The following is an 18,176-nucleotide window of genomic DNA, read 5'->3' as shown; positions in this document are numbered from 1 at the left end:
AGCTCACCACTTGCCCTGGGTCCATCCAGTCCCTCTTTGGGACCCTGCTTTGGGGGGTGCTAGGAAGTTAGGCCAACTGAGGCTTAAGTCAAGAGAACAGATGCCCAGGAGGTAAATATCATCAAGAGTCCGTTAACTCCCAAGTTATTAAAGCATAGCATTAACTGGCTTCTTGTGCCCATGCAAAAAGGACATTGCTCTGAATTAACTATGCGGAGGACTTAAGGAGAAGAGGAAAACAGTATTTACAAGTTAACAGCACAAAGAAAGAAGTTACAAATAAACACAGAGGAATGGGAGCACTGTGATGGGAGTAACCCAATAAACCTAAGCTTCCTGTGGCAAAGCGGAAAGGATAAACCCATGTTATCCTACAGTCCTGGCAGCAGCCAGACCCTGCCGTGCCCAGGGCTTGCTCCTGCCTGCCCCGTGCGCCTTCACCATCCCCTCTCCCCGGCCCACCCTCTTCAAAGCAGCTGATAGCTTCTGGGCCGCCTTCGTGGCAGCCCCACCTCAGAGGGGGTCGCATGGGAGGAGCTGGGCACGGCTGCAGAGCGAGGGAGCCCCCGCCAGGACCGTGTGGCGCACGGGCGCTCCTTGCAGGGAGCTTTGGGCTGGACCGGGGCGGGCCTCCTGTGGTACTTTGCCTTTGTGACTCAAGCTGGGCACCACCATGCAGGTGCTGCCGCTGCTCTTGCCCGCTTCTTGCCTACCCTGTGACAGCTGGCATGCGGACTGCAGGGTGGAGCCGGGTGGTGTGCAGGGAGGTTCAGAGGGCACGTCAGGGGCAGGAAGTGCTGGGGGGCCGTGTTCAGGCCTCTCAGCGCGCCTTCTCTGCGTGCTCCCTGGGGTAGCAGGTCACTCACCAGTTACTCGAGGGCAGGAGCCCTCGCCACATGGCCGGCCCCAGTTTCGTCTCGGCACTGCTGGGAGTGAGCCGCACTAGGGAACTGGCAGGCAGCCCCGCATGCCAGGTGGCTCAGTGTCAGGTGCTGGCGTTACTGGAGCGGGGAATGTGGCCGTGTGCATGTCAGGCCCTGCGTTCAGCCCGCGGTGCTACGAAGATTCTAGAATCGTTGTCACAGACTGGCTGAGTCAACAGTTCCTGCATGCACCCTCGGGTAACAGCGTCCCAGGGAGGACGAAGTGCTGAGACTGGGCGGTCCTCACTCCGATCAGAAAGGCCGACAGACAGAGTAGCCGAGCGTCACGCGTCCTGGGGATAGTCCTAGTGGAGGAAGGCCGTTAGGGCTGTGACGACCCAGTCCTGATGCTGCTTCCGTTGATACAGTTACACCGTCTGTTTCCATCAGCTGAATCTGGAACATTTCCCTGATGTTTAAACTGAAATTTTTACTTCCAGAAATTTCGAGCTGTGGGGCCGGAGCGATAGCACAGCGGGTAGGGCATTTGCCTTGCACGCGGCCGACCTGGGTTCGATCCTCGGCATCCCATATGGTCCCCCAAGCACTGCCAGGAGCAATTCCTGAGTGCAAAGCCAGAAGTAACCCCTGAGCATTGCTGGGTGTGACCCAAAAAGCAAAAAAAAAAAAAAAAAAAGAAAGAAAAGAAATTTTGAGCTGTTTTGAATGTAAGAGACGATTTGTTCTGAAGGGTTCACACTGGGCCCTCAGTGAGCTGGCTCGGGCTGGCGGCTGCGGAGCTGGCGGTGTGGCCCTGGGACTCGGGCTGGCGGCGGGTGCTCTCAGCCGCCAGGACTACTCTAGGCTGACTTTCAAAGGTGTGCCAAGGAGGTCATCTCCGGAGTCGCGTCTTGGGGGCCTGGGGCCGGGCGCCCCCTCCACCTTAGTGCCCTTGCGCGGGCTTGCTCTGCCCTGTGTCTCCTTTGGGCGCCGTGCTGCTGGTACACCCGAGGCCAGCCCCCTTCCCTGGCAGCCAGGACACTTCAGGTCCTTTCGGGGAGGGGCTATACCACGTGGTGCTCAGGACTTACTGCTGGCTGTGCTCTCAGGGGTCACTCTTGGTGGGCTTGGGGGAACCGGAAGGGGAGCCGGGGGCTGAGCCCCGGCGGGATGTGTGCATGGGAGGACGTGGCCAAAAAGCGTTCCTCTCGTCTGAGGCAACTCCAGAGTCCCTACTGGTATCTGTGCCGCAGCATTAGGAGGTTTGTGTCACAGCCTTGGATTTCTGTGTGTGTTTGGGGCCACACCCGCTGGTGCTCAGGGGCTGTTCTGGCCGTGCTGAAGGGGACCCTGCGGTGCCGCCCTCCACACTCGCCCTCCCACCTGCTGAGCTTCCTGTGGCGCATTTGCCCCTGGTTTTGCTTCTGTTGCTGTTTTGCTGCCCAGAGCCCAGCGTCTCCTGTGGGCAGAGCAAGAGTTCCACCATGGGGTCACGACCCCTGGCCCCTGGCCGGCTGGCTTCCTTTCTCTTTCTTGGGCCACACCTGGCGATGCTCAGGGGTCACTCCTGATTCTGCACTCGGGAATTACTCCTGACAGTGCTCGGGAGACCGTGTGGCATGCTGGGGGTTGAACCCAGGCTGGCTGCATGCAAGCCAGCGCCTTCCCACTGTCCTGTGGCGCTGCCCCGTGATGACTCGGAGCCACGCACGCTGTGCTTCAGACCTGTAGGTGTGGCTGAGGTGCTCGGGGTGGGGTGTCCCGCTTCAGGAGCTGTTCACACACGGGTGGGGTGTGCTGGAGCTTGCATGCTTAGGGGGCCGTTGGGTCACGTCCAGTGGTGGTCGGGCTATTCCTGACTGTCCTTAGGGGACCGTTGGTTCTGGGGATCTGGCTTCCCTACTCCCTGAACTCGCTGGCAGAGCTGGAGATGGGGAGGTGCCCTCAGGAGCCCCGCACTGGCATGGCTGGGCAGTGCTTGGGGTCAGACGCATGGGTCTGTGCGCAAGGCAGACCCCCGCGCTCGGTCCCAGGACCACTCGGGACCCACGTCCAGAGGTTCTGCAGGAGAGCAGAGGCGCTCACCGAACTGTTCTTACCTGATGCCTCATGAGCATTTCAGACCAGGAAGAAGTCAGACGGTTTAAAAACCCCAGGACAAGTCACGGGCTGGAGAGGAAATAGAGGGCGGAAGGTGCTCGCCTGCGCCTAGCCGGTGTTTCATTCCGGAGCCTGTCAAGAGTCACGTCGAAGCACAGAACCAGAAGCAACGCCTGAGCACGCGGGGTACGGTCCAAATACACGGACGGGGTGCAGTGCTTGCCTTGCCGGGGCCACAGCTGGGCTGTGTCCCCTCGTGTGTGTGGGGGGGGGGGGGCGGTTCCCGAACTTTTTTGGCGACGGCCCTGTTTTCAGGGGAGGACAGAAACACTCAGTGCCCGCTAGAAGCGGACAAGAGGCACCCCTCTATTGTGGCCGAACCTACCACCCGTCTGCCACCCGTCCCGGGGTGCCCCGGGAGCGGCACCACCCACTTCGGGACACACTGGCCTAAGGGAGTTCCGCGTTTGTTTCTGGGTGCTTGGGCATCACCTGGCTGTGCTCAGGGCTCACTCCTGGCGGGCCCGTGCAGGCCTATCTCTCCGGCCCTCTGTATCTATTGTTAACACAGTTTTCCTTCCTGTTGTTTGGGATTTACTCCCAAGCATTTCTTCCTTTTTGGTCAAAATTACAGTCTTCGGCTGATGGTGTGTACACAGCCAGTTATTAGCAGCCTGCAGCTTTCAAGTGTCCGCGTAGACCCTGAATGTGGATGCCCTGACTCCATCCACGCACACCCCTGCCTGGACCTCCCTTAGTGCAGGCGCCTTCTCCCTTTCTTCCTCTCGGACACGCCTGCCCAGAGTGTGGCGTTGGGGTGGGTGGGGAGGTGGCACTGTGCCCTAAGGGCCCAGGGCTTTCTCTGGAGGATCCACTCCAGCCCAGCCCAGGGAATTTATACTACACTTTTTTTCCCAGACTGGGAAACTTTCTGGAGGGAGGGGCTTTGGGCTATACTCAGTGATGCATGCTTTGGGGTTACTCCTCTTGTTTGTGTTTTGTCTTTGGGCCACACCTGGTGATGCTCAGGGGTTACTCCTGGCTCTGCACTCTGGAATTACTCCTAGCGGTACTCGGGGACCATATGGGATACCAGATACCTGCGTCGGCCTTGTGCGAGGCAAACACCCTCCCTGCTGTGCTGTCTCGGGTCCCGTCTGGGGCTACTGTTGGTGGTGCTTGGGGGACCATGTTCTAGGATCTGAACGTATCAGCTGTGTGCAAGGCAAGTGTCTTTTTGGGGAATGATTCACACCCAGCAGTTCTTCTGACTGCTCTCAGGAGTCACTCCCGGTAGGGCTTGGGGCACCATTCGGGGTGCTGGAGTGAAGCCTGGGTGGATCATATGCAAGGCAAGTGCCTACCTGCTGAGGGGCTGGAGCGATAGTACAGCGGGTAGGACTTGCCTTACATGCGGCCGACCCTGGTTCAATCCCCCGCATCCTGTATGGTCCCCCAAAGCACGGCCAGGAGTAACCCCTGAGCATTGCTGGGTGTGACCAAAGAAAGAAAAATTTAATCTAAAGAATTATGAACTTATTACAAAGTTATAAGTTGATTAAAGTCAAAAGTTAATTGTTATTAATAAGTTAGTGAAGGTTAGCAGTTGAGTTTCAGGCTAATGCCACCACCAGTGTCCCCATGTTCTGTCCCCACCCTCAAACCCTGCTCCATCCCCTGCTTGTCATCCTGACAGGCACATTACAAAGCCAGTGGTTGCAGCTTAGTAGGTCTTTAATCTTTTAGAAGTTTTTCAAACTTTTCTCTCTTTTTGCTTTTTTTGGGGTGGGGGGTCACACCCAGCGATGCTCAGGAGTTACTTCTGGCTCTGCACTCAGGAATTACTCTTGGCGGTGTTCAGGGGACCTTATGACTGTATGGAGTGCCAGGGATCGAACTCGGGTCGGCCACATGTCAGGCGAACACCCTCTATGCTGTGCTGTGGCTCCAGCCCCCCAAGTTTCTTATTTCCCGTCAGCCCCGTGTTCCACTGAGCATGGATTCTGAGGCTGGCATTTAGGGAGTTCGAGTATTCTTCAGAACCGTTTGCTTTATGCTCTCAAGGTCACCTTCAGGCAAAGGGGTGTTTTCCTCTTCATGGACCACACGTAGTGCTGCTGGGGCTACTCCAGGCAGTACCAGGGATGGACCCGTGGGCCCCCCCATCAGCCCAGCGTCCCCTGGCTAATGGAGGAGCGCCACTCGGTCCGCGAGCCTCGGGCAGGCTCCTCACGAGCTGGTGAGTATGTGTAGCTGTCCTGCGGCTCGGTCTGTCCAGCAGCTGGTGTGCGAAGGCTGGGGGAGACGGCCGGGAGATGCTGCGCCCCTCCACCCCGGGGTGGCTGGGGTGGCCGCGGCAGGGCGAGGCAGAGGCCGTGGGAGCGACCTCTGCTCTCATGCTGTGTGGACGCGGGTGCGTCATTACTGGCGGAGGCGCTGGCTGTGGGTCGGAGCCCACGGGCTCCCGTGGACCTGCCCTCGCCCCGCTGCACAGCGGGTCTCCTGTGGCAGGGGCAGGCCGTGGCCCTGTGGAACCCAGGGTGCTGTTTGTGAACTGTTGGTGTTGGCCGCCATCGGCTTGGTCGTGGGAGAGGCCCTGGACTGAGCCACCCGGCCTCGTGCCCGCTTTCTGGGTCTCCTCTAGCTGTTTGCTCTCAGTGGAGCTTAATGGGGTGGGTTTTGGTAGGATTTTTGCCTTTTTTTTCCCCTTTTTGGGTCACACCCAGCGATGCAGTGTTTTCTCCTGGCTCTGCACTCAGGAATCACCCCTGGCGGTGCTCAGGGGACCATATGGGATGCTGGGAATCGAACCCGGGTCGGCTGCGTGCAAGGTAAACGCCCTCCCTGCTGTGCTCTCACTCCAGCCACCCGCCCCCTTTTTTTTTAAGTGGAAAGTTTATTTGGGAAATCAAGGGAGGGAAGGAGACGGTAAAGGTACTGTGCAAGAGAGAGCACGGGCTTCTCCGAAAGAGAAAAGGCAAGTACACTCCCGAGCGTGGTGTGCAGACCCTCCCCCCGAACAGGGAAATGTGCCCTCAGGAGAGTCCATGTCCGGCAGAAGGGGGGAAGTGTGCCCGGAAGTATGGAAGCCGAAATCTCAAGAGAGGGGAGCGGAGTGGTAGTGCAGCGGGTAGGGTGTTGGCCTTTCATGCGGCTGACGCGAGTTCGAACCTCGACACCCCGAATGGCTCCCTGAGCATGGCCGGGTGCGGCCCCAGACAAAACCAAACCGAGAGAGGGGAAATGCGGGCACATGTGAGAAAGCATCTCTGCCTGTGGGCTTTCTCCGAGGCTCCGCTCCGTCTCCAAGGACGGCGCTTCCGGAGACCCCGGCCGGGACGAGTCCCTCTCGTCTTCCTTCCATGAGACCAGCAGACGTCAGGCAGGTGGGAGGTTGGCATCGAGCGCAGGGCCAGGGCACGGCCCCCTCTAGAACGCGCCTTGTTTGGGTCGGGTGGGTGGGTTTGGGGCCCCCCCGTGCTGGTGCTCAGGGACTCGCGGCTCCGTGCTTCCCCTCCTGCCCTGTGCCCGGGAAGGCCCTGCTGGCCATTCCCTTGGCACCCCCGTGTCCAGGTGGGAGGGAGCTGCCCGGCCTGCCCGGCTGCTGCTATTCCCCTCAGAAACTCCTTGTCCCTGAGCTGCTGATAAGGGGCACGTTCCAGTGGTGCCGTCTCAGGTGACAGGCGCTGTGGGCAGGGCCGAGCGGGCTCCTCCCCTGCGGGGCGGGAGAAGCTCCTGCCAGTCAGTTGCCAGGAGAATCACTCGTGTCACTGCGGTCGTGTTTCTCAGTGACGTGGTGCATGGGAACAGAATCCAGGCCAGGCGCGTGTCCTTTACTGGGGGCTCACGGGCGGGGGGTTAAGGAGAGGGCCCCGGGTTCAACCCCAGAACAGCAGAGGCCCAGAGCACTGCCAGGTGTGCGCCCAAAACAAAACCCAGTGGGCGAGAGGATGGGGTTAGGGCGCTGGTCTGGCACGTGGCCACTCCCTGTCCAGTGCTGCAGAAGGGGACCTGTGGGATGCCGGGGAAGCAACCTGGGTCGGCCACGTGCCCGGCAGATGCCCTACTGTCGCTGTAGCTGCGCCCTGAGTTGAATTCCTAAGGGGAGGTTCGGTCCTACGCGCCGTGTGTCTCCGGCTCTAGCAGCCGCCCCTTAGTGCGGGAGGCGGCAGCCTGCTGCTGCTGACTTTCGGGCGAGGGGCTTGGGTGTGCCCTGGAGCTGCTCCGCAGCAGCATGGCCGTGAGCTGGACCCGGCGCTGTAGACGTAGCTGCTGCCTTGGGCCTCAGCGTGGACAGGAAAGCCGAGTGTGTGTTTCTGCCAGGGCCCCGTTGGCAGTGATTCTCTGTCCCATTCGCCTCAGAGATGCTGGGCGGGCTGCTCACTGGCAGACCCTCCTTGGAACGCAGGCGCCGGCACCAGTGATCTGATGAGCTTGGATGACAGTTCAGAAGGTCTGGGGGCCCGGGGTGAGGCATGTGTGAACCTGGGCGTGGTCTGTGGGACCCCTTTCCCGGGAGAGGCAGGCCCTCCGCGCCTCCCCGGTGCCCACGCGCAGGGCATCTGTCCTTGGCAGCCTGCCTGGCAAATGATCAAGGAGCCCCCCAGGAGATTCTTTCCTTCCCCTTGAGGCCCCGTCCATTCCCCTTGGACCTGACTGGGTGCTGACGGAGCCTTGCTGCTATTCACTCGCCCTTCTGTGGGAGCACTCGGACCCCTGCTTCGGGTGGGACATTGACTGAAGCTGTTGCTGCGGTCATTTCTTCTTCCTTGCTTTGGGCCACCCCTGCCAGTGCAGGGGCTTGGGGGGACCATGTGGTGCTGGGAGTTGACCCTGGGCCTCTCTGGGCAGAGCCTGTCCCTAGCCCTCCAGGGACTCTGGACCAACCCACTCGATTCCTTTCAGGTTTAACTCCTTCGGCTGCATCCTGCGTCGAGACTTTGGATCGGGGAGACCGCGGGGCAGTGCCGGGGGCACCGGGCGCATGCTCTTCACTCCAGCTGGTTGCCTGGGTCCCGCCGCCTGGGTCCCTGGCAGACACTGCCACTGCCAACCGGGAGGGACTTGCGTGGAACGTTAAGGTGGCTTCACGCAGTGCTGGGTTTGTGGCACTGGGCAGGGGACTTTGTTTCTGTGTTCCCATCTGTAAAAGTTGCTCGCCATGGTCCTCACCTGAGAGGTGTTTGAGGACTAACCTTGAAAATATCTGTACAGGGGTTGGAGCGAGAGCGCAGTGGGGAGGGCGTTTGCCTTGCGCGCAGTTGCTCATCGGCAAGCACCGCCAGGAGTAATCCCTGAACATCTCTGGGTGTGGCCTAAACAACAGAAATAAAATACATATAAGATGGAAGCGGCAGGTGCTGAATGAACGCTCCTTCGACCCTGGGGGTCTGGGCCTCCCCAGCAGTGCTGGCAGCCTCCAGAATCAGGTGCGGAGTGTTCGCCTTCTGGTGCCTCGTGCCAGCTGCCCAGCCCAGTGCTGCTTCTGCGGGAGAGGAAGCCGGCGCGTCTGCTTCGAAGCTTCATTTTATTAGGGGGAGGGTGGCCACATCCGGCGGTGCTGAGACTTACTCTCTCCTGCGTGCTCAGGGATCTCTCCTGGTCCAGCTCGGAGAAACCGTATGGGGTGCTGGGGATGACCCTGGCCCAGTGACGTGCAAGTGCCCTGCCAGCTGTGCTGTCTCTGGGCCCTTGAAACATTCGTTTTTAAATTGCGGAGTGATAACAAGGGGGTCGGGCTTTGGCCTTGACGTAGCCAACGCCGCTTGTCCTCAGCACCAAGAAGAGACCCCTGAGCCTCACCAGGTGTGACTAGGACGCCTCTTCCCTCTCCCGCAGCTTGCATCCAGGTGTGTGTCGTGTAGTTTGGTGGGGATCTGAAGAGTGAACATAGAGCAGCCTGCCCATCGCTGCTCTTCAAATGGGGTCTTGGAAGCCCCTGTGGCCAGCCGGATGGGAGCATCTCTGTCCATCCAGAGGCCCCTGCTCTCTTCCCGTCCTTGGAGGTGTTTGTCTGTGAGCAAGTGTGTGTGAGAGCATGTGAGGGGGTGTCCACGAGGGGGGTTTGAGTGTGTGAGGGGGGTGTGTGTGTGAGGGGGTGTGCATCTGAGGGTGTGTGGGTGCGTGTGGGGGGTGTGGTGAGAGCATGTGAGGGTGTGAGGGGGTGTGCATGTAAGGGGGTGCAGGGGTTATGCGTGTGAGGGGGTGTGGTGGATGTGTGAGGGGATGTATGAGAATATGAGGGGTGTGTGCGGGGGTGGGATAGAACGTTTGAGTGTGTGAGGTGTGTGCTGGGTAGTGAGTGTGACGGGGGTGTGTGTGGGGAGTGAGTGTGAGGGGGTGTGCGTGTGGGGATGAGTGTGAGGGGTGTTCCTGTGGGGAGTGTGACAGGTGTGTGTGGGGAGTGTGAGGGGTGTTCCTGTGGGGAGTGTGACAGGTGTGTGTGGGGAGTGTGAGGGGTGTGTGTGGGGAGTGAGTGAGGGGTGTGTGTGGGGGGGTGAGTGTGAGGGAGTGTGTGAGGGGTGTGTGTGTGGGGAGTGAGTGTGAGGGGGTGTGTGGGGAGTGAGGGGGAGTGAGTGTGAGGGGGTGTGTGTGGGGATGAGTGTGAGGGAATGTGCGTGTGGGGATGAGTGTGAGGGATGTTCCTGTGGGGAGTATGACAGGTGTGTGTGGGGAGTGAGTGTGAGGGGTGTGTGGGGGGAGTGAGTGAGGGGGTATGTGTGGGGAGTGAGTGAGGGGTGTGTGTGGGGAGTGAGTGAGGGGTGTGTGTGTGGGGAGTGAGGGGTGTGTGTGTGTGGGGAGTGAGTGTGAGGTGTGTGTGGGGGGAGGGTGTGTGTGTGGGGAGTGATTGTGGGGTGTGAGGGGGTGTGGGGGGGAGTGATTGGGGAGTGAGTGTGACGGGTGTGTGTGGGGGAGTGAGTGTGACGGGTGTGTGTGGGGAGTGAGTGTGAGGAGTGTGTGTGTGTGGGGAGTGAGTGTGACGGGTGTGTGTGTGGGGAGTGAGTGAGGGGTGTGTGTGGGGGGAGTGATTGTGGGGTGTGAGGGGGTGTGGGGGGGAGTGATTGGGGAGTGAGTGTGAGGGGTGTGTGTGTGGGGAGTGAGTGTGACGGGTGTGTGGGGAGTGAGTGAGGGGGTGTGTGTGGGGAGTGAGTGAGGGGGTGTGTGTGGGGAGTGAGTGTGAGGGGTGGGTGTGTGGGGAGTGAGTGTGAGGGGTGTGTGTGTGGGGAGTGAGTGAGGGGTGTGTGTGTGGGGAGTGAGTGTGAGGGGGTGTGCTTGCGGGGAGCGAGCGTGTGACGGGGTGCGCAGTGTGGCCGGGGCTGGGCTAGGCCGCGTTGGTGCTGTGCAGAGGGCAGTGTTGCGACAGGCCAGGCCCGGGCGATGGTGGCAGCGAGGTTTCCCCGGCCCTTCAGCAGTGGGGGCCTCGCTGTCTTCCTCCCCTCTGGCTGTTGTCCCCGAGCGGCCCCACAGGAGCTTGGCGGTGACTTGTCTCGTGGACGCAGCTCGTGTGCCCTCGGCTGAGGTTCGCCCCACTGGGTGCTTCTGTGGCTCCCGTGGGAGGCGGGGTGCCTGCCTGGCCTGGGCTTCTGTGTCAGCCTAACTTTGGGGAGTTTCTTTTCCAGTGAGAGCTGACATGAGGGCCGTGTCCTTTGGGGGACTAGCTGTTTGGTTTTGGGGGTCTTCTGGTGAGGGACTGTGGGCGTCTAGAACTTGGGGGGATTACTCAGCAGCAGCAGCCCGGAAGGCCACTCAGCGTTCGGGTCTGCAGCCCTGGGGAGATGGGCTGGAGGGGGCCGAGCCACAGCATAGAGGGGCGTGCGCAGAGGGAGCCAGGAGCCCACCCCGAGCACAGCTGGGTGTGGCCCAAAAATAAGGAAAAGAATTGGGTCTTCAGGTGGCGTCTACACTTCATTCCCTTTTTGCTGTTTCAGGGGGTGGGCACAACTAGATGTTTGGGGGTGTTCTGTGCAGAGCCAGAGAGGCGCGGGAGGGCCCAGGCCTCACGTGCGTCGTCCAGGCTCTCTGGTCCCCCAGACGCGCCCACACTCGGCACTTGGTGACTGCTGATGAAGCCTCGGGTGTGTGTGTCTTCTTGAGTCTTCCTTAACAGCGTTAGAAATTCAGAAATACTTGTTTGTTGAAAGACTCTAGGCACAAGTGCTCAGGTCCGGAGAGAGGGGCCCTGCCTGGCCCCTGGGGGGTGGCGAGCCCTGGCCCCGGATCGGAGGCTTGCGGACGTCCCAGTGCATCCCCCAGTTTCTCTTTCCAAAGGCTCTGAGCATCTCAGTCTTGCCCCCTTTGGTCCCCAGAGTCCACTCCTGTCCCTCCCTCGGGGCTGGCCTAGTGCTGCCCTTCGCTGGCTCGAGCCAGGCTGAGGGCTCCGCCTAAGTGCTCCCCGTGGTCTGTCCACAGAAGGAACCGGGACTCGCTCTTATAACAGTCTCAAAAGACTGGAGCAGATGGGGCTGGAGCAATAGCACAGCGGGAGGGTGTTTGCCTTGCATGCAGCTGACCCAGGTTCGATTCCCAGCATCCCATAGGGTCCCCTGAGCACCACCAGGAGTAATTCCTGAGTGCAGAGCCAGGAATAACCCCTGTGCATCGCCAGGTGTGACCCAAAAAGAAAAAGAAAAATAGAGCAGAGCCCAGGGTCGTCCTGTGCCGTGGCAGCAGGGCCCCGGCGTCCCCCGACGAACCCTGCCTGGGCATCCTGTCGCACTTCGTCTGCTCGGTGTCTTACCGCCAGGTAATCGGGTAACGGGCAGCTGTAGAAACGGGTTCAGCTTCGTCTCCCTGGCATCAGTCTCCAGAGGACTGAGCTGTGGGAGGGTCACACCAGGAGGTGGGCGTGTTTCCTTCGTCCCTGGGTTCATTCCTCAAATGGTGGTTACGTTTCAGCAGTTTTCAGTGATGCTTACGGGATTTTTTGGTTTTTATGTTTGGTTCCCACTCAGCGATGCTCAGGGATTAATCCTGGCAGGATTCAGAGACCATGAGGGGTGCCAGGGATTGAACCTGGGTCGGCCTCACGCAAGGCCAGCGCCCTCGCAGGCCATGTTGACGGCATCTTGTGCGCGGTTTGCTGATGGCCGAGCAGTACGCTGTGTGGGGCGGACTGCCCTGTCTTTGGTGGATCGCACCTTAATTTTCCCTTGGGGTTTTCTTTTTGGGAGTGGCAGTGCCGGAAGGAGCTGGCGGCTGGGGGTGGTCTTGCGTGCTCGCTTCCTGCCCTTCCCTCCTCGCCCCAGAGTCTTCAGGTCTCTAGTCCCTGTGGCCCTGGGGTGTCCAGCAGGGCAGGAGCTCTCCCGAGGTCGCTGGCCCCTGCCAGAGACCCCCAGGCCGCCTCCCGACTCGGACAGGAGCAGGAGCAGACCGTGGTGGGGGTGCCAGGCTGAGGAACCCACTTTCCCAGAGACCCTGGCCGTGCTGTGGGGAGCAGAGCCTGGGCTCTCGCCCGCTGCGCTCGGCCACAGCCCGGCCGGGCCTTGTCCTCCTGCTGGGCCCTCTGTGCCACTGACGGTGCCCAAGGGACCACAGGCCTTGCCGGCCGGAACTCAGGGTCGCCACATGGAGCAGTGCCTACCCGATTCCCACGGGCCCCTGAGGACTGCAGGCTCAAAGTCACATTCCAAAATATTTCTGTTCCCTGATTTTGGGTCACCAAGTGGGTGGCTAGCTGGCGGGGCTGGGCCGGCGGGGAGTGACTCAGCCTCGAACCCCGGGTCTCTGGTTCTTGGGCTGGCTGCCTCCGCACCCCAAGGCTGGCGCACCCCACGACTGGAAGCAGCATTTGGTGGCCCAGTTCCTGGTGGGCAGCTAGACTACACTCCGTTGCCCCCCCACCCCAGGCCACGGTGTTGCAGGGGTACCTGGCGTGAGCCTGGAAAGGTAGGGTTTTTTTGTTTGTTTGTTTGTTTTTTTTTTTTTTTTGCTTTTTGGGTCACACCTGACACCTGGCGATGCACAGGGGTTAGTCCTGACTCTGCACTCAGGAATTACCCCTGGCCGTGCTCAGGGGACCATGTGGGATGCTGGGATTTGAACCCGGGTCGGCCGCGTGCAAGGCAAACGCCCTACCCGCTGTGCTATCTCTCCAGCCCCTGGAAAGGTAGTTTTAAGGCCCCTGAGGTCTGTGCCTGGCCCCTAGGGGTTCCTCTCCTGGACAGGGCCCTGTACTGACCATGCCCCACAGGAGTGTGGCCGTACCAAGGCCCGGCGCCGTGGTGCCGAGGAGGTCCTGCTGGCTTCCTTGGGGCCATGGGTCTTCAGACAGCTCATGGCACCACCCTGCCCCAGGTCCAGAATTCTCCCCGCACCGCGTTTGGTTGTGGATCTCAGGATGGTTTCCTGGGTTTCCACCTGTCTCCTGAGCTGGAAACACTGCAGAAAGTGAAAGTTGGCACGGAGGTACCGGAGTGGCCCCCCTGCGGCTGGCTGGGCACTTCTCAGTTGGCCCCTCACAGCATTCAGCTGGCCCACCCCGTGACGCTGTTCGTAGTGCAGTAGGGGCCGGGCCGGGCTGTAGGACAGGGCACCTCTGCGTGACTGCCTGGTGTGATCCCGCCCAAAGCCAACCAACAGATGTATCTAGTGGGTTTACCATCTTCCCAAACCTAATAAGGTGGGGATGGAGAGAGTGCAGGAGGGAAGTACCCAGCGTCTGCCCCGGCTCTGCTCAGGGAGGACCCTTGGCTTGGCGTTGCTTGGGGAGCAAAACCAGGCTGGCTGCGTGCCAAGCAAGCGCCCATCTCTGTACGTTTTCTCCAGCTCCTGGACACCATACTTTGGCTTTGGAGAAGAGGGTCGCTTTCCGGAGTTCCTCCGTAGGCTGCGGTGTGGGTGGTGATGGAGGCACACACTTGACCTGCACACCGCCAGGCCCGGCCCCTGGACCCTGCTTCCTTCCCCCTCGTCCTCCCTCGGCCTTTTCATTAGGGTCTGCCCCACTCTGCTGCCTCTGGTCCCGCAGGTCGCGAGCTCATTCCGTGTCTGACCTGCCTTTGGCTTCCTTCACTAAACACGACTCCCCCCAGTTCCATCCATGCTGCGGCGGGTCGAGCGAAGCAGTCCTGCGGCTGTGTTGTCTCGTTGTGTCTGGCCGCACCCCGGGAGCCCATCTGCTGCTCCACAGGAAGGCTTTGTGTCTCTGGTCGATGCTGAGAGGCACAGGGCAGGGTCCTAGGAAGCTTGAGCTTCTGGCTCGCTGGGTGGTCAGCCTGGCGCCCTGTAGCGTGTCTTTGGCGTTTCCCTCCGGGTCCTCATGGTGTCCACTGTGTCAGCCTTCTTGTCCCTCTGCAGACTCACGACTTCCCCGTTTCTACTGATTGCACGGAGCGGCGATGCTGCTCTCCTTGGCGTGTCTGCAGGGCCTCTGACAGCCCTGTGTCCTCCCTGTGTGCTGGGGCAGAGGGTCAGTCTTTCTGCTTCCCAGGACTGGCGCCAGGCTTCCCCTGCCTCGGGGACAGGGAATGAGCACAGCTGGGGACAGACCTGACTGTTCTGAATTCACCTCATGGGGCCTGGCAGCAGCTTCCTGCAGCAAGAAGACTCCGGCTTCAGAGCCAGGAAAGAAACTTCTTCCCGCTCCCGCTGGGCCTCTGATCCCTTCGCAGTGCCCACCTCAGCGGCGGGCAGTATTTCTACGCGTTTGACTTTGCTCTCGCCTTCCTGTGTCTCCTCGGCAGTGTTCTGTCGTCCTTTCTTGACAGCTTACCAGATTCCTTTCCAGAAACATTTGAGAGCAGCTGTGTGGGTGCCGTATTCTGAGTGGTCTTGGCATTAGTGGGCATCTGCGTGTCACTGGCATGTTTCAGCAGCTTTTTTCCCGCTGGTTTGCGCCCCACTTCCCCTCGTCACGTAGAGCGGGTATCGTCTCTGGGCCTGGGTTTTGTATTCCTCTCAGTGCCTAAGGTGTTTTGGGGCCTACCCTTTGTCCATTTGTTGGTAAAAGTCTTGATTCAAATATGTGTTTTCCGCAGGTCACACCGTGCAGTGCTCAGGGCGTACACCTGGCTCAGTGCTCAGGGTCACTCCTGGAGGGCTCAGAGGGACCATATAGGGTGCAGGGATTGAACCTGGCTCAGCCACGTGCAAAGCATGTGCCCGCTCCCCATCTGCAGTCTGTAACCCCCTGGCTCTGAGTGTGTTTGCGACACAGGGCGGCCGCAGTCCTGTTTCTCAGAGGCCCAGCAGCCCCCGTCCTCAGAAGAGGCCCCTGTGCCGGCAGCTCTGCTGTCTGAGCTTGCCTCGGTGGTGCTCTCGGAGTGTCGCTGCTGTTGACCCCTTGTTCACGGGTTTCCCGAGTGCGCTTGGGCTTAGACTTAGGGCCCCCCTTGGCACCACCTCTCTGGGAAGCCACTTCCTTTTCGTCCTGAGGAGTGTGCCGTTAGCCCGGTGTCACTTGGCCTGCCGCTTCATGTCCTTTGGCCAGTGTGACGGTGTTTGTGCGCTCACGTCGTAGGGGTGTGTGGTTCCGGCTTCTCAGCGTCTGCACCCTGGCTGTGCTTCCCACCCCTGGTGTCGAGCCTCACGTGCCAGAGGGGCAGCGGGACGAAGGAGGTTGGGGACCACTGGACGTTATTTCTTACTTTGTGACGGGGTGCTCAGGGATTACTCCTGGCAGGGTTCGGGGGCGGGGAGAACCATGCGCATGCCAGGGGTTGAACCTGAATCGGTCACGCTATGCAGCAGGCAGCTGTCCACTGGACCATGGCTCTGGCCCCAGGAAGTCTGATTTGTTCTTTCTGTTTGTTTGGGGGCCACACTTGGCGGTGCTCTGCACTCTGGAATCCCCCCGGCTCAGGACCACGTGGGAGGTCAGGATCAGACAGGCCCTCCCCACTGGCGAGCGTGAGCCCCTTCCCATGGCCAGGCCGTGTGTGCTCTGAGACTGCAGCGGACACTGCTTTGCTGGGGAAACCATCTCCAGCCAGCTGAGTCCCCTCCCATCTGCAGACTCCTCAGGTGTGGAGGGGTGAGGGGTGACGGCTTCAGGCAGGGAGACACTGGGCCCGGGGAGGGCCCGGCATGGGGCGTGTGCTGGGGACTCGCGCAGCGTGCTAGAGGGGGACAGATGGCCGCCCGCAGGACAGGGCTCTCAGCGTCTGCTCAGGCGACCACTGTCACCGCTGTCTGTCCTGATTGGAGCCGGGGATTCACACCCGGCACGTGGCCACTCTGACGGGCCGCAGGAGCCCTCTGAGAAGGACACACTCGCCTCCCTGCTCTCACGCCCCCTTCCTTGTGCCCGCCAGTATGACGCCGTTCCCCTTCAGCCCAGCGTGGTGCTATGTTCCTGCCCGTCCCCATCAATGGTGAGGACCCACGCGGACTCCAGCACGGCCCCTGGCGTTCCCAGCGGCGGTAGCAGGCAAGGCCCTGCCATGGACGGCACCGCCACCGAGTCCCGGCCGAGTGCCAGCTCGCTGCAGCACGCCGCACAGCCGCCGCCGCGGAAGAAACGGCCTGAGGACTTCAAGTTCGGGAAGATTCTGGGAGAAGGCTCTTTCTCCACCGTGAGTACCTCCACACAGGCTGCCCAGGAAGTGGCAGGTTGGTCGCCGGAAGCTTCCAGAGGGATCTCTGTGTCTTCCATGGAACAGAATTTACTGAAGAAAACGTGAGGGGGAGAGAGGCGTGTGCAGAGGAGAGCGGGCCCGAGAGCGAGCCTTCCTCTGCTCGGAGACCCAGAGCCGGACACGGGCGCTGGCCCGTCCCCCAGCCACCGTGCCCTGTGTCCCGGCTGCCCCCTTTCCGGGACCCAGGAGCCTGTCTGTGCCTTGGGCGGAAAGTGTCAGTATTTCTTCAGGGTTTAGAGCAAACTCTGGACAGTTTCACTATTTCTGTGCTATTATTTAAAAAAAAAAAATAGAATATTCTGAGGTTCTTGCGGGGGAGGGTTTGGGCCCTACCCCATGTGCCCGGCCTTGTCCAGTCCGGGACCCGCGCTTTCCTGGCCCGGATTGCACGCACCACATGGGCTGGAGCTGACGCCCAGGCAGAACAGGGCTGACTGCTGAGGCGCTCGGGCCAGTCTTCTGGGGTCTGCCTGGGACCATGTGGATGCTGTGGGTTGACCCTGGGTGTGCCCTGCCAGCCCCCTACCCCGTGTGCTGTCACTGCGGCCCCCAGGCAGGTTCTAGCCAGAACCCAGCAGGGAGGGGCTCTGAGCTGCCGTGTCTCCTGTTGGTGAGGCGGCTGTTTGGATGCAGGACTCTCCCTGCACCGTGGTCAGGAACCTTCTGGAAACAGCTGGGGACACAGTGTTTGCTGCTAACTCTGAGAACTGTCTGACCCCCGACATCCAGCACCCTGGGGCCCTGACTCCTAGTGTCAAGGTGTCTGTGGTGGGCGGCAGAGGGACTGTCACACCCAGCGGTAATCTGGCCTCGCTGGGCTTCCTCTTCTCTTCCCACTTTGTCTTTCCCCAACCAGGTGGTCCTGGCCCGAGAGCTGGCAACCTCCAGAGAATATGCTAGTAAGTATTGCCATTAGCAGCGAGCTGGAGGGGTGCTGCTGGGTTCGGGGGCTTCTGTGCCGGAGGGCAGGGCACGGTGGGTGTCTGTGACCTGGGTTTGTTCCGGTCAGCTTCGGTGCGTTGCGACCCTCGTGTGTTTGATTCCAACTGGGGTGACTCACTTGTCTCTCAAGTTAAAATCCTAGAGAAGCGGCACATTATCAAGGAGAACAAGGTCCCGTACGTGACCCGAGAGAGAGACGTGATGTCGCGCCTGGATCACCCCTTCTTTGTTAAGCTCTACTTCACGTTTCAGGATGACGAAAAGCTGTGTATCCTTCAGCCAGCCGGGGCCCCGCCCCGAGAGGGAAGGCAGCTTCTCGGGTCGGCCCTGGGCCTGCCAAGAGCAGATAGCTGAGGGCCGGGTGCCCGTGGCTGTTGGTAGAATCCGCCAGACAGAGCAGGACAGGGGGAGAGAGGGTGACCTTGGGCTGCGGCCTGCCCCGTGGTCCGGGTGTTCCCTCTCCACTGCTGTGGCCTCTGGCTTGGGGCTCTGCCAGCTGCTCCTCTGGCTGTTTCTCTGGTGGGGGCTCGGCCCCTTCCTCCCAACAGCTCTGGCCTTCTTTCCTGCACAGTCTCGGCTCACCGACTCTGTCCTCTCGCCGGCCTCCTCCGGCCCCAGGTCTCTGCCCCCGCCCACCAGGCCCGATCGGTGTAGGGGCAGGGGGTGCTGATGCCTCCCACCTCCCTGTCCCCCGGAT

At 60.8% G+C, this 18,176-nt stretch overlaps 1 protein-coding gene across 2 annotated transcripts in view; it reads left to right on the top strand.

Annotated features, from left to right (window-relative positions):
• The window catches only part of PDPK1 (3-phosphoinositide dependent protein kinase 1), a 32,865-nt gene that overhangs the window by 2,293 nt on the left and 12,396 nt on the right, over positions 1–18,176 (top strand). Inside the window, exons 1-4 of one of the 2 annotated variants that reach the window (XM_055135457.1) lie at positions 2,992–3,149; positions 16,214–16,474; positions 17,394–17,436; positions 17,610–17,747. In XM_055135457.1, the coding sequence (XP_054991432.1) occupies positions 16,271–16,474; positions 17,394–17,436; positions 17,610–17,747 (385 nt within the window). In that variant the 5' untranslated portion in view covers positions 2,992–3,149; positions 16,214–16,270. Of the gene's footprint in view, positions 1–2,991; positions 3,150–16,213; positions 16,475–17,393; positions 17,437–17,609; positions 17,748–18,176 lie in introns of those variants that run through there. The other variant, XM_055135456.1, reaches the window with a different exon arrangement.

The sequence above is a fragment of the Sorex araneus genome, chromosome 4, assembly GCF_027595985.1.
Source record: "Sorex araneus isolate mSorAra2 chromosome 4, mSorAra2.pri, whole genome shotgun sequence".
In the NCBI taxonomy this organism is placed as follows: Eukaryota; Metazoa; Chordata; class Mammalia; order Eulipotyphla; family Soricidae; genus Sorex; species Sorex araneus.
This window is presented reverse-complemented; position numbering and strand designations above follow the sequence as displayed.